The sequence below is a fragment of the Neopsephotus bourkii genome, unplaced genomic scaffold (genome assembly GCF_033783945.1).
Source record: "Neopsephotus bourkii isolate Nb327-2 ecotype Australia unplaced genomic scaffold, CSIRO-AGI_Nbou_v1 NB_1767, whole genome shotgun sequence".
Classification (NCBI taxonomy): domain Eukaryota; kingdom Metazoa; phylum Chordata; class Aves; order Psittaciformes; family Psittacidae; genus Neopsephotus; species Neopsephotus bourkii.
This window is the reverse complement of record NW_026902241.1, coordinates 8,695,865-8,711,510: the sequence shown is the minus strand read 5'-3', so window position 1 is coordinate 8,711,510 and position 15,646 is coordinate 8,695,865. Positions and strand designations below refer to the sequence as shown.

Here is a 15,646-nt window from a genome sequence, read left to right as displayed (position 1 = left end):
TTTGAAACCTGTGGAACAGGGAGCCTGATTTAAACCAGGCATTGAAGTCTTTGTCATTTTAAGTCTATTATTTTGTGGCGTTTAAAAAAAAATATTTCCCAGCTTTTAACTCAGTGGTGGATCATTCTGGCTAACTTGAAGAACTGTCTTATACCTGAAAGTTGATGAGGTAGTCAGCACAAAGCTGAGCAACCTGATGATGAATCACGGGCATTAGTTTTATTCCTGAGAGAAGCTATATTGAGAGTATTTATCAACCTCATGACTATTCTAGACTTATGTTGATAAGCAAGTCTGCTAGAAGTTCCCTGAGATGAGTGATGCCAAGAAAGTTTGTGTTCACAACCAAGTTTTGATCTAGAGAATTTCTTGAGAGCACTGTAATGATACTTGGTTTAAATACTGAAAATTGTAAAAAATGAAACAACTTAAAATTAGATTTACTCTTTGACTCAGTACAAGAAGGAGAAGTACAGTGAGTTTTCAGGTTATTCAGATGAGGCCTAAATAATTTCTTGCAGGATTAGGGAGGATGTCTTTGGTGTCAGCGGGGGTGCTTGCAACACTCTTGGAAGTTGCAACACTTTCTTAACTTTTCAGGTTGGGATTTGGGCCGTACTCCCATTGCTCCAGCTAAGGGAGTTTTGTTAGTTATTGGGTATTGATAACCTGAGGTGTTTGCATGCATTTCAAACTAGAAAACTGAAAGTCATGCTCAGCAACGTGCCTGTGCTGTTCTGGCAAACTGCTAGTATAGTATAGCTGATATAACCAGTCAGATAAGTGCTCCAGGACCACTCAGTGGCTTCAAGAGCAATGAAGCTTTGCCTTTAAGAAGAATCAGAAGGCTGGTATTATTTTGCAATGCAATGCTTTTTCATTTGCTCTGTTTCCTTTTTGGTTGATGATTATTTTGATGTCCTCTGAAACAGCACACAGTGTTCTTGAGTCATCTGTTTTGGAGGGAATCCTGTGCTACAAGGGAACAGCTGACTAGTGACTAGTAGCGTCAGTTGATAATTGTGCTTATTACAGCAATATGAGTATTACATGCTTTGCAAGATTGCATCGAAGATACTGCAGCCCAGTATTTATGCAGGTGCAGGATGCTGTGCTGTTCCATGTGCAGTACAGCTTAAAATAATTATTTTAAATGTTTGGGGGTTTGGGTTGTTTTTTGTATAAAGATTCCATAACCATTTTTACAGAATAATAATACAGCTGTGAAAATCTAGTGTTTGGGCAAGCTTGCTTTTGCCTTTCTCCTTGCTTTCAGTGTAATGCAAAAAATGAATCTTTTACTTGGGCTGGATTGAAAAATATCCCAATATTTCTCTGTCTAGCCGAACTTCTAAATGAATTGACTTCCTGTTAATGCTGGAGCAGCTGATCTTAATTTATCATGAAAGTTAATGAAAAACACTTCACAGAATCATAGAACCATGGAATAGTTAGGGTTGGAATGGTCCTTAAGATCATCTAGTTCCAAGCCCCCTGCCATGGGCAGGGACACCTCACACTAAACCGTCTCACCCAAGGCTCTGTCCAATGTGGCCTTGAACACCACCAGGGATGGAGCATTCACAACTTCCCTGGGCAACCCATTCCAGTGCCTCACCACCTTTACAGTAAAGAGCTTCTTCCTTATATCCAATGTAAACTTCCCCTGTTTAAGTTTGAACCTGTTACCCTTTGGTCTATCACTACCGTCCCTAATGAATAGTCCCTCCCCAGCATCCCTGTAGCAGTCATATATGTTCCTGTTGTATCCAGATTTCATCCTTTGTTTCTACAGTTGTAAGCATCAGAAGTATTTGTATGTTCATCAAACTAGGAAAGAGGAGATGGGAACAAGCAATATATGCCCAAGCTCAGCTAGTTAGGGCAGCTCAGCTGAGGAACTGTTCATATCTCATGTACAGGAAGCACCTTGAGAAGGAAAGTCTCACCAAAAAAGTATCAGAACATATCATTGAGGTATTATAGCTGTGATGCTGTCAGATGTGAAAGCTGTGGTTAAAGTGTTCAGAGATATTTACATTGGTTTGGGTTTTTTTTTTTTTCAGCTTCTCTACCTGCTTGTTAAAAGTTGTTCCCCCTTCCTACAAAGCTTTCCTCAAAGGGTGCTTTAACAAGAATCATAATCTGTTTACAGGTTTGGTTTTTTTTCAGGAGGAAGAGCTTTTCAACTTGAAAATAGTGTGCTACAAAGAGACTTCCTCCTTTCTTTTTTTGGCTTTTCATATTCTGGGTGGAGACAGTTAACAAAGCTTCATGGTTCCTGAACAAGCCATGAATAAAATAATTGCCACAGATTTTTGTAATCCAAGTAGACATTCATGAGCTACATAATTTCATCCAGCCTTTGTTAGTTTATATATTTATAAGTATGTGCTATGTACATGGGCTTATATTTCTTTCTGTGTTTGGCTTTACTTCTGTTTCTGTCCAGAAACACAAGTGCTGAAATAAAAACAGAGATACTGTTGTCTGGTATTTCTGACCTCAGCAGACAGAGTCAGTCCAGGGAATCAGCTAAAAAACTTGTTTATTTTATTTTCAATTCTTAAAACACTGAAAGTCTAATGAAGACCGAACTGAATTACCCATTCCTTTGTTCAGTACCCCTCCAGTGCTCAGATGCACTTAGGGGTAGATAAGAAGGAGCTGCATGGAGTAAAACAAAGAGGATATAGTTTTAGCTACAATTTTATTTTATCTCAATTACAAATTTACGTTGTCAGAAGATATATCGTAGGAGGCTATAGCAGGGAAAACTACCTTTGTCATAGCATATTTGTTAATCATAGTCCTACTTTTTAAGTACAGACAGATTTTTTTACTTCAGCTGCATCTTAGGCAAGTCACTATTCATGACTTATGGCATAAATTACAATAAATTGTTGTCTGAGGGTTTTTTTCCTTAATTTAATTGATGGCAATTTTTAAGACACTGCACATTCTTAAGCACAAATGAGACATAACTTATTTTGATGTAAAGCTGTTCAGAATATGGAGTGTGTGCCCTGATTCTGACTATTCACCCATCTTCAATTGAATGTGTAAGGGCAATTAATAATGTTGAACATATATTCCTTGTGAGGGGTGAAGGCTTAAAACTGAAAAATTCCAGAGCTAGCTCAACCAATTGCAGGTGAGATAGCTATGAAATACTTTCAGCTAACAATTTTTGTTAGATTACCTGAACTGTAGTATTTGTTCCTCTATCAAATGCAGCAAGGCTTGTAACTGGAAGCTCAGTGTTCATCTGCTTTTTACAGGTATTTCTAGTGAGGAAGATCAAAGGATCTGATGCGGGTCAGCTTTATGCAATGAAGGTACTTAAGAAAGCAACACTGAAAGGTAAGGATCGGGACAGCCTCTGCAGTCTCTATTTCTGTCCTAGCTTGTCATTCACATTTCTTGCATTGCTTCTATCTTGCAGTACATAACAGTGCACAAATACATCTCTACCACCCTCCAGAATCCTACCTCGCTCTAGGGAATGTTCTAAAAAAAGCATACACAAAAAATGTTACCTCTACAGTGCAGGAGCAGGGAAAACTTCAGGCTTCAGAGTTTAACAGCTGAATGCTTTCTTCACTTTCTTGGTGTTATCTATAGGACTTCTATTGGACATATATTAATTTGTATCACAGTGGCAGTATCTTTCTGTTGCTGAAGTAAACTGAAATAAGTATTTTTAAATAAGGATATTGGTGAAGTAAAACACAGCTCCTACTGGGTTGAAAAGCCTCCAGCTGGTGCCTCTCACTATATGCCCGGAAATTCATGACAAAGTGTTTTCAAGTGCAAGAAGTCATTTTGAGGTTGTTGAGATGATGCTGTTTCCTAGCTCATGACCAGTCAGTGAGTGGTCTGTAGTAGGCTAGGGCTGAATGACTGATGTTTAAATCTGGTCATCCTCTTCTGGGACTACGGGTGGCTACAGCCTCACTCAGACAAAAAAAGAAATATCTAGGAAAGCATGGGACTGAAAAACAGAGTAAGTTTGGTCTCAGCTGAAGTCCTTACTGTTTTTTTTTTTCCCCACAGAGTTAGCAAGATCCAATTGTCTTCTTGATTCCCTGACCGAGCACTGTACTCTGTTTTCCTTCTCAAAAGCCTTACGCTTTTTGCAGATAACGTAGATAGTGTTCATTTTGCCCAGAGCAGCTCTTTTTGTTCTTTCCTGGACAATGTGGATTTGCACAATGCAGTATAGTGCCTAAATTTCTATTCCAATGTTAAACAAAACCATTTTGAGATAGTTCTGATGACTTAAAAGTCCAGGTTGTTTTAGAATGCTTCAACTTGTGGGACCAAAAGAAGAATGAAGCTACCTCTAATTACAAGGCAGAGTTACAGCAGGTGGTGGCAGGCAGACACAGCATCCCTTCTGAGTACTAGTCAAAGTAGGGAAGTGGCCAAATAAGTATTTCCACATTTCCTTCAGCTGAGAAAGCCTTTTCAAAGAAACATTAGTTTGGAGCAATACTGATGTGCTGATCTTTTTGTTTGAAATGTACAAGAGAAAATTTGTTCTGGCAGGACAGCATGGTGCAAATAAACACTTAAGCAGTACTGGATGTAATGCATAAAAAGGAAAAGTACTTTATGCACAGTACCTATAATAGAGTGATTCTCTGACTTATCAACCAAGAGCAGAACCGTGAAGTACCCAAACTGAGCTGAGCTCAACTTTCAGAGCCTTCCCTACCAGGGAAGGCCATCTCCTGCTGGGCACAGTGTCTGAGGAAGGACCGCATGACCCCTCTGATGTCACCATGTACCAGCGACTAATTTCTGTTCTTTTAACAATGCAGAACTTTTCACCCAAGGTGAAAATTGGTATATAAATCTGAGGTGTGTTGATCTGAAAGAGCTTTGTAGAAGGGGAGGGTTTCTTTTGCTACCCCAAATTTATTACTTAACACCCTACTTAAAGTGTTATTACTTAACACCTGTCGTTTCTTAATATATTTTAACTAAATTGGTAATGTTAGATTCCACTGGGGAAAAAAAAAACAAAACACAAATAGTATTTTAGGAAGCCTTGAAATTTAGATGGTGATTTTAAACTCTTCAGAGTGTTCCATCATATGTATCTGCTCATCAAGAGCGGGCACCTCCATGTTTACAGTTCCTTGGTTTGTCACAGCACAGCACCACTACTTTTCTTCTCCCTTGGCTATTACAGCAGGCTGTTTATTGTTTTCTCAAGCGTGGGTCACAAGATCTAGAAGCTGAAGCTGCTTTATGATTTTGCTGGATTGCATTTCTCTCCCATTCAGGCTACTTACCCCTCTGACTGGTAACTCGGAATTTCGCAGTAGGAACTAATTTGTCCACACTAGTTTCTACAAATAAGTTAAACCTGACAGCTGTTTAACTCAAAGTACAAAAGTGAAGGCAAAACCCCATTGGCCCAGGGCAAGCGAGGTGAGCAACAATGAGGATTGCTGTCAGTGAGCTTCCGTGTAACTTTTTGCACAGAGAGAATATTTCTGACAGCTTAATTTCATCTTTTAAGTGAAAGTGCTAGATTATTGCTGCCTACCTACATTCAAAAAGGCTGGAATTAACTCCAGTGTGAAGTATTTATTATGTCAAGTAATGGGAGCAAAGCCATATGTTCTTGTTAGCACTGCATTCAGTATTTACTGACAAAATACATGATACTAGACAGATTTTTGTGTGACTGTGCTTCCTAACTTGTACTCTGTACAGTATAGCATGGAACAGGAAGGTCAGAGCTCTCAGTGCCAGTACCATTGGCATGGCCACGCAGTCCTAAATATCATAACGCTTTTTTTGTTTTCAGTTAAAAAAAAATGGAAAATACATAAAATGAAGAAATGAGAAAAGAGGAAGGGGTAACAAAATTGTTTTTTCTTTTCTGAATTAGTCTGAATAATTAAAATCTTTGTAAGTAAGAATGTGAGGAAGTTAAATGCCTTCAGGAGTGATGGGCTAAAACTAGCTTTTATGTAGAACAGACATAGTGGGTTCTGCCGATAGGGTTTCCTATCCCAGAAACCTGACTGTGGTCATGACAGGCTGATAATGTTTAGGAATAAGCAGAAGTACAAAACAGGGCTTCCTCCAGTGGGTCTGCTGCCTCTTTCCAATGTATTTGTCCCTTATGAGCATGATCCAAATTTCACCAACAGCAAAGGGTACAGCAATCAGCAGCAACACTCTTCAAGCATTTACAGTTCAAAAAAGTTGTTTGGTACAAAAGAGGCTTTGTAGATCAATTGCATATGTAGATTTAAACTTGAAAAAGATCTGCTAAACAGCAGGACCACTCCTGCTGTGAAGGGAGAATTGGACTCCAAAAATACTCCAGTTTAGACTGTACAGGTTTGCAGAGGCACATGCTGTAGATATAAATGTTTGTGAAAATGAAAGTAATCTTCACCACTTGCAGGTTCATATTAAATGTAGAGTATATCTGAATAAGCACCTATAACAACATGGATCCCTGAAAGTGAGAAAGCCACTGCTCCCTTAAGTTATAAATGAGAGCATCATTCAGACGTTTCTTTCCTTCATGCCTCATTTCCTTTAGCTGGAGCTTGTGGGTATCTGGTTTTTAAAAGAGAGAACTGAAGAAACTAGATAAGTGTTTCATTCTAATTACTAATTTTAGGAAAACCTTGTCCAAAATGTTTGAGAATTTTATGTCTATTAGGTGATAGATAGCAAATGCATCAGATTCAAGGCTGTGTGTATGTATAATTCATCTGTCTTTGAAAGTCTATCAAATTTCAATACCATAATAGCTACCTTTGCAAATATAAACCTTTTTGTGGGGTTCCAGGTGCTCAAAGGCATTTAGGCACTTAAATACTTTCCAAGAGTGAGACTTTTGTTTTTTAAGATGTCATTATATAGTAGTATTAAATATACCACCTTAAAATGTCGCTTTCATGCCTTCATTATACTACTTTCATTTCCACTTAGAAAATGAGATTTTTAGATTAAAAAAAATTTGAATTAGAATGATTAAAAGCTTACATATATATGAGTGGGTCATGACTGCCCAGCCTGAAGGCACCATGAAACTGCGGAAGCAGAAGGAAAACGGGGACTGTTTATCCTGTGTACATGTGTGCCTTGTATTCACCAGCAAAGCTGGTACAGAGGCAGGCTGATTATTTCAGTTCACTTGCTATTTCTTTAAAGGTGTCTCCAGCTCCATCAGCTTTACTGGATGTGATTCAGGATTCCGTGAACAAGAGATGTTTAGATCGCTTACAGTGTAAGCCTCATTAAATACCTGTCAAGTACCTACAAATCCCCAACAGGTTGCTGTGCTGAAATGTAAGAGCTACCTCTGGAGCTTGAAAATCAAAGACCCAACCCCCCCTAGGAGAAATGCAATCATAGAGTAGCCTGAAACCATAATTCACTGACATAATGCTTATGAACTTTGTAAATATTACAGTGGTGATCTAGTGAAGGTTTATGTGATGGGTCACAAGGAAGTAGTTTACATCTGCCCGTCCTGTTGGTAATGGGCTGTGTAATTCTCAGCAATGGAAGCTATCTGACCCTGAGACCTGAGAGTCTACCTGTTTCTGGTTGTTTACAAATAGTAATCTGTTCTGTCAAAAGCTCTTAGTGCTTTGAATTTTATGATCTCCTCAGTCTAAGCTAGTAGGCTTCTGGGTTTACAATTGTGCTGAGTGCACACCATGGTTATAGGTGGTTATAGTAAATGGCAAGAGCAGCTCGAGTGACTTGCAGAGAGCTTGTGGTGTTCTCAGGGGTGCTAGATCAATGATACTAACTATATACTAAATTGACAACTAACTTAGATGTCACCAGCTGGATCATGGTTTTCATCTAAAGCATTGATAAAACTGCTTCCCTGTTTGGACACTAACTGAAGTGGCTTCTTCAGTTTTCCTCTGAATGCCACTCGGTTTCCCTGCGATGACTGTTGTGTTTAGATGTTGGAACTCCAGTGGTTTCCCTCTGCTTTGAATGGAACAAAAATTCCTCTGTATACCTAATACAATCATCAGCCTAGTCATGTGCTCAGCCCCACAGCAATGCTCTTGGGTCACTATCTGGACCTTGCCTGTTCGCATGGAAGTTCTGTGGGATAGGAGTCAAGGAGAACATCTCCAGCTTTGTGCTGAACTACAGAACATGCCAACCTTGCCCATCAAAAATTAGGAGCAAGGTGGAATTAGTAGCTGTTATCTGAGGAGGGAGAACTTTCTTCCTGTGGGAGTTTTGAAAGTGAAACAAAAAAAATCTTCAACTCAGTGCTTAGAGGTCACTACTGGGCAGTAGCTTTAGAGTGCCTTTGCTATATCAGACCACCTCTTTCTTCCTCTCCTAAAAAGTCAGCTTATCTAGGGCTTCCTTTCTGAAGGGGGAAAGAGTACAGGACATTTGGGAGCTCACTTAGGTGGTTTCTAGTGGGCTGTGGAGAATAATTCATTCATATAAGGAAAATTAACTGTAGTTAGGCTAGCTCACTGTGTGTCAGCAAATACTATAGAGTGTCCCAACCTGAATATACAACAAACTGGACAGGTCAAAAATGACAAAAAGCCTTGCTGGAAGTTTATTTTCACAGTGTTTGCTAAAAAGCCTTTACTTGTGCTCATTGAGATTGTAGCTTCTTGGTTAAATACCTAATACTCTGTAGTGATTCTGTACAGTGTTTGAATTCAGGATTGGATGAGAAGGTAGAACTTTTCTCTATAAATATAAACTGAGCATGTGCCACTTAAAGATTGTTTTATCTGTTTCTGTTCAGGCCATGTGTGACTTCTCACTGTATGAAGTCCTAATTAATTTATAGCCTCTCCACAAAGCCGAGTGCATGATAAAGATCCTGTTATCAGGCAAAAATTCCCACCATTAAGACATTCAAGAAATGAAATCTGGATATTAAAAATGCTCTCTGCTTTGTAGCAAGGGAGCATTTTGGCTAGATCAGTTTTACACAAAAAGCTGTTCCTCACGGAGCTTTTCCTAACTGCCAAGGAAAATTCATCTTTCTCTTGAAAATTTTGGCTGTTCAGCTCTGTTTAGGGTCACCTTGTTAGAATCTTTGTTCAGGTTGCTAGATAGCTATTTCTACTTATTGTCCTAAGGAGGACAGAATTATTAAGCCTTCACCTTATTTAGTGGTAAAAATTATAAACATCTTTATCTTTCTTACTGTCATTCAGCCAGACATTTCCATATGAGCACACACTTCTGTACTTGTCATACATTCTGTAGGTAAATGCAGCACTATTGCCCATTCTTTTCCTACCCATGCATTTGTTCCAATACAACTCTGATGTTACAGCAATATCAAAATATAGCTCACTGCATAGTTGTATATTCACTTGGAACGGCACTTCAGCAGCATAGTATGTTGTTGCATGAAATAGCTTTGTTTTATTCTTCCCAAAGAAACATAGGACAGGACTCACAAGCAAAACCCAGCTTTCTCCACGAGAAGTTTAGGGGTATAGCAGAAACTGTGATGTAAGTCCTAGCATCAGACAACATTGGTGCATTGGCTTGGACCAGGCTTTTGAAACAATTCTTCCAGTCATCTCTCTTTGCTGTGCCTTGATTTGCTGGGCATAGCAGTTTCAGAGCACTCAAACTAGGTTCCCTCCTGATGAAACTAAATCAGGAATACACTAAGTGCCTTCCAGTCTCTTGTAGGCATTCAGGTCCTGGGACTAAAGTGTGACATCAAGTGTGGGGTAACTTCATAATTAGCTTCTAGCCCTTGAGCAGTTCTGTGGACTCCATTAGCAGCAGCTGGAAGTGTTGTATTATTCAGGTATTCATACAATGATTCCATATACAGCACAAAGGAGATTCAAATCTGACATAAGAGGAATACAGCACTGAAAAGTCTATGATTTCTTCAGCAGAAAGGATGTGTTCTTCACCTGTGATCAAATTATGCAAGTTTTTTTTCTAAACATTTGTCGAGTCATACTCTTCTGTTAATGAAATACAGAAAGAATGACTTCTTTAAAATTTCTGGAAAGAAAGCAGCTCTTGCAGGTGCATTTGAATGTGTCCCTTGGCTATCCCAGCCAGTCAAGGAATAGCTGCTGGGGTTTTTATCAGAAATAAGTAGTCCATCATGCTCATTTCTTTTTTGATAGTAAAAAGCAATTTTCTAAATTGCCTTGTAATTTTCAGTCAATTTGCCATCTACTTCTTTAAAGTTTCGATTGATCCTGCTGTGCTTGACACGTTGAATAAGTAGCAGTGAGGACACTTTGAAACTGCAGTTCCTCCAGTTTACTCCATCCATAAAAGGCTTTCAGACCCAAACTCATTATTCAAAGTCATAGGATCATAGAATGGTTTGAGTTGGAAGGGACCGTAAAGATCATCCAATTCTTTAGTGCCATCACTTAGATGGGCAGGAGCACCTTCTACTAGACCAGGTTGCCCAAATCCCTGTCCAGCCTGGCCTTGAACACTTCCAGGGATGGGGCACCCACCTGTTCTAGTGTTTCACTGCCTTCACGGTGAAGAATTCCTTCCTAATATTTAATCGAAGTCTACCCTCTTTCAGTTTAAAGCCATTCCTCCTTGTCCTACACCCCTGTAGGAGACTTGACCAAGATCTTTCACTACTGTTTGCTTTCCCTTGAATTATTCTTTTAGTTGTATTAATTGCACTGTATATCCAATTACAGTTATGTGCAGTTATTCCCAAATCGGTTTTCACTTTACAAGGAAGACCACGTTTGATATTTTTTATTGTCAAGTAGCAGATTACTGTTAGTTGCTTTTGTGTAGTTTCAGGAATGGAGAGACTACATGGACAGTTGTCCTGAAACCACAAGTGAAATGTTTATCCTGTTTGACAAATGTGGTGCAATTCCATTTTTTCTGTAGAAAACTAAATTTATGAGGAAAAGGCTGGGAGGTGCAACGGCCTTTGCCAGCCCCTGCACCCCTCCCCAGCAACAGCATGGGAAGCACAGAGAGAAGAGAGAAAAGAACAACTTATTCTAACTCCAGCAGATCTATGAAGAATAATGTGAAGGTCCGGCTGAATGAACGAGTCCAGAGTGTGACAGGCACTGCTGGCTGTGTGCAGTGCTCTGCCTGGGCCAGGTACCTTGGACAGCCACAGTCTCAGTGTTTCTGCTTTGGAAACTTAACTTGTGTTTCTGACTGGGTCTGGTCCAGGTAAACCCTCTAATGTGGGACTTGGGGTGTCCCCTGTGCCTTGCACTGCTACTTAAGCATTGTCTGGAAAGCACCTGAAGAAGCCCATCCCCTCTGGCCTAGGGGGGCACAGCTGTGCTTTTGTGTCATTCCTGACAGAGGTTTTCCTAACTTGTTCTTTGACTGTCTCTATGCCTACTCTTACAAAATGTTTCCCAACATCTGTCCTGTATCTGTCTTGCCAGAGGTGAAGCCATTAGTTCACATCCTTACCACTGAGAACAGTTTCCTTACTGAAGTTTTCTTCCACATCTTAAAGATTGTTATCATGTTTAGCTTCCATCGTCTGTAGGCTGAGAATCTTTTATCTTCCTTTCCTTCCTTGGGATTCATTTTCTCAACATGTCTGGGTTAGAAGATTTAGTTATCCACTAGGTAAGTCAGAGGTGACTGTTATGCAAAATGTGATCTGCTCTGACTGCATGTTCTGGATCTCAGGTCTTCTGTGAATGCTTTGTCATGACAGAAGCAGTAGCAGTACCTCTGCTCTACAGACTAGATTACTGAAAATTCAGGAGGTTTAATTGAACAGATACAAATGTCCTACGGCAAAGATGGAAGAGTGGTCATATTGTTGAGATGCTGAATGCTGCTTCCCTTGGAGAGTCCTATTCAGCGAATGTTCCTAGGGAAAGCTTGCCCTCAGGTAGAAGGGTTTGTAATACTGCTGTTCTTTTCATTGCTGTTTGAGACAGCAGCATTTCTAGAGGGTTGTTTCAGTTCTTCATGGTTGCCTGCAGCTGTCAACCTCCATTCCCCTCTCTCATGCGTTTAACTTCAGAATTAAGCAGAAGATCAGGTTGTGTACAGGCCAGTCAGCCTTTACCAGCAATAATGTAACAGTGGTCACTGTTTTATCTTGTCTATTGCCCTTTTTCTTTCTCGCTGGTGTCCTGTAAGCCAAATGGAAATCTTCATGTGGAGGCCTGCTTTTCTGGTTTTCTTTTGGCTTGGTTTTGGGGCTTGAAAGTTTTTGTGTCTTGTTTACCTTGTGCTCTCTTTAATGACCTTTGTAAGATTTCTGTTTGCTTGTAATACTTCTAATTTGAAGAGGCCCTCGGCTGAAAAAGAGAAGTTATTGCTGGCAACCCATCGAGTCAGCTGCACAGCACATGAATGAGCCACAAGCCTTTTAATCCTGCCCAACGTCCAAGAGTTTTCTGTTGATACCATGAGGCTGCTTGAATTACAGGACGAGAAAAATTGTTCTTTTAGCAAATATAGGCTCAAATGTTTTTAGTTTTCATCTCCTTTGACTTTAGGTCTTGTAGTCTCTTCTTTCATGGCAGTCTTTGTTTAGCATAGGAGCTGGTACCTCAGTTTAGGGGTTACAAGACTTTGGCTCTGCTGATATCTCTGCCACCAGCCTGCTGCATGAACATAAACCAGCTGTTGCTCCCATTCTCAGTCTCCATATCAATAACATTAACCTAATTATGCAGGCCTGCTCTTCACAGTGCTTGATGGCTTTATGAAATGTAATAGGTATTAATGGAGATGTTATTAATACTCCTCCCCACTTAAGTGCAATCTGACACATTATGGAATCCAAACCAAGAAGTTGTTAGAAAATGTCTGTTCTGTATAACACATTGACTGTTTGAAATAATCAGAGCTATGAATCAACTGTACTTTTGCATAAATATGTAGCTATATTGGAAAGCTAAGGTGGGAATAAAATAGCTAAATATCCCTGGGATTTTTAACCTCCCTGATGGACTCTGCATGTCTTTGGCAGTGGTACAAATCCATTATCTATATGAAAAACATTTGTTTGTACTGTTCCCTGAGTAAGTTGCACCAGTTGGAGCATCCAACATAATTGCTATGGAATTGATTTTAGCTGCCTGCAACTGCAGTGCATTTGTAGTTGGTTGGAAACCAAATTCAGAAGCATCCTCTGGAATTTGCATCCCACTGCTTTTACTGGTTCCTGTAACACAACAGAACAATGTTATTTCCTTTCAAACACAAGGACAGAGTAACAAGAGAGGTCAACACTGCCACTTGATGCCATTTTAAGTCAGAATGATGCCAGAGGTTAGGGGGTCAGTTGCACTGGGTAGCTTTGCCTCACAGTCTTGCACTTGGACCGCTTGTAAACCTTGAAACCTCTGGCCAGGTATTCTGTTCACAACCGCTGCTGGAGGTGAGCTAGCGCTCAGCTGGCTCTCCATAAAAGTTGGATGGCACAGTGTGGGAGACTGCCATCTGGGATTTGTTTCAGTGGAAACAAAATCATTCTCTGTGTTTTTTATACTTTTCATATGGGTTACACATGTCAGTTACAGCTTTCTCATGGCTGTGGCATTTGCTCCAAGTTGGAGGTTTTGCTGATGTTCAAAGAGAGACCAGTAGTCAGCATCAACGACAGCCTCTCTTTTCTGTTTTGTCTACAGCATTTTCTATCTGCATGAACACTTGAGAGGTTTCCATGGTGCAGTAATTTAACTGACATTTTCTCAGCAGCCAGTTATTTTTGTAAATTTGGGCAAAGCCGGAATTGCTCAGATAATTGTGCTGTGTCCCTGGTCATCTTTCAGTCTTTGTTTGTGCTAGGACATAGTTGCCATTTAGTGGGCAATTGTCATCATCAAAGCTGTTAGCTCAGAGCTGCCTTTCATGCTCAGAGGAGTTTCAGGCTTATGAGATTGTACTCCCATATAGGTTTTGTCAATGCTGATCAAGTGAATTTCATTTTATTATGGATACAGTAAGCTATACAATGTAAATTATTCATGATATGCATCTTGGTAGGATTTAAAGAAAGGCAGGAACTAACTTGGCCCTTGCATGTTATCATAACAAAAAATAATTTTCAAATGTATGTTTAGAAGGACTATTTTGTACTTTTGTTTTACAAGGTGCTCCCCACATTTGGGTCATCTTTACCACCTATCTCTGCCTCCTAGAAAACTTTCCCCGTAAAGGAAAAAGGATGGGACCCCAGCTTGTTCCCTCTCTTTCTGACTTTGTTTAGGAAAATAGCCAGTGGCTTTGCTCAGCAGCTCCCAGGAGCAGACTTTTACACAGAAGATGGCTTCTTAAGCTGCACGTTTTGCCCTTGGTCCCAAGGAAGCCAAAAGGCTCTTACTAGACCATCAAATTGTCATGGTTTACACCCAGTCAGCCATAAATCACGCAGTCACTCTCTCATTCTCCCCCTCTTCTTGCCCTCCCCCTGCTCCCAGAGGGATGGGGAGGAGAATAAAAAGAATGTAGTTCCCATGGATTGAGAGAACAGTTTAATAACTAAGGTATAACACCAAGCACTACTGCTAACACCAATAATAATAATGATAAAGAAAATAACAAGGGAAGAGAATACAACACCTCAGCATCAGCTGACCGATAACTCACCCCACCCTGCCCAACTGAGCACTGACTGATACCTCCTCCAACCCCGCAGCCACCCCAGCCCTTCCAGGTAACTCTCGGTTACAACCTGGGCATGATGTGCTGTGGTATGGAATACCTCTTTGGTCAGTTTGGGTCAGGTGTCCTGTCTCTGCTTCCTCCCGGCTTCCCCTCCTCCCTGCCAGAGCATGAGACTCAGAAAGCCCTTGGTCAGAGTAAACATTACTGAGCAGTAACTAAAAACATCAGTGTTATCAGCGCTGTTCCAGGCCAAAAGTCAGAAACACAGCACTGCACCAGCTACTAAGGAGGAGAAAAAATGACTGCTACTGCTGAACCCAGGACACAAATAAATGCCCAGACTTTATTTAGCTGTCTTTCAACCTCCTGAAATCTGGACTTCCCCATTTTCCAGAAGGCCCTCAGCTGTCACCAGGTGAGCTGGTGCACCCCAAGGCAGGGGAAAGCTGGCATCCCTTGAGCCAAGCATCAGAGGTAGCAGTGGGCTTGGAGGTATGCTATGGTGTGTGGAGACAAGGAAAAAGCAGTAGGAAGGGCAGAAACTCAAGCAGAGAAGTGGAGGGCCAGGAAGAGAGACAGATGGTCATGGTCAGCACTTGCTCCAGCTGTCATTTTGCAGTGAAGATTGAGCTTTGTGGTGGGAGCAAGACAGGGACAGAGCTAGTCTTCTCTCCAGCTCGGGGAAGCAGGCAATAGCTGTCTGCCAGCTTCTCCAAAAGCACCTTTCTGCTTGGGACACACACAGGGCTGTGAGGGAAGAAGGCTGCTCTGCTCCAGTGCTGTCATTGGGTGTTCAGTGGCCTCCCTTGGTCACTCATTTGCTCCCTTCCCTTCCTTGGATGGGAAGCGGCAGAAGCGAGGCTGCTCAACCCTGCCACAAAGGTGGGGACAGAAGGCAACTGAAGGGTGGCTATAAGCGGAACAGAGCAAAAAGTAGCTGCTCATGAGGTGAAAGACTTGGCCTTGCTACTTCTTGCGAGTGTCAGAGGGCTCCTTATATGAATCTTCATTAGAAATAGGCAGAAACCCTGCCATGCTCTTA

At 40.8% G+C, this 15,646-nt stretch overlaps 1 protein-coding gene across 10 annotated transcripts in view; it reads left to right on the top strand.

Moving 5' to 3' along the window:
- Positions 1–15,646, top strand: part of RPS6KA2 (ribosomal protein S6 kinase A2) — a 285,765-nt gene that overhangs the window by 189,425 nt on the left and 80,694 nt on the right. For all 10 annotated transcript variants that reach the window (XM_061378507.1, XM_061378504.1, XM_061378502.1 and 7 more), the window contains one exon: positions 3,282–3,363. In XM_061378507.1, the coding sequence (XP_061234491.1) occupies positions 3,333–3,363 (31 nt within the window). In that variant the 5' untranslated portion in view covers positions 3,282–3,332. The remainder of the gene's footprint in view (positions 1–3,281; positions 3,364–15,646) is intronic.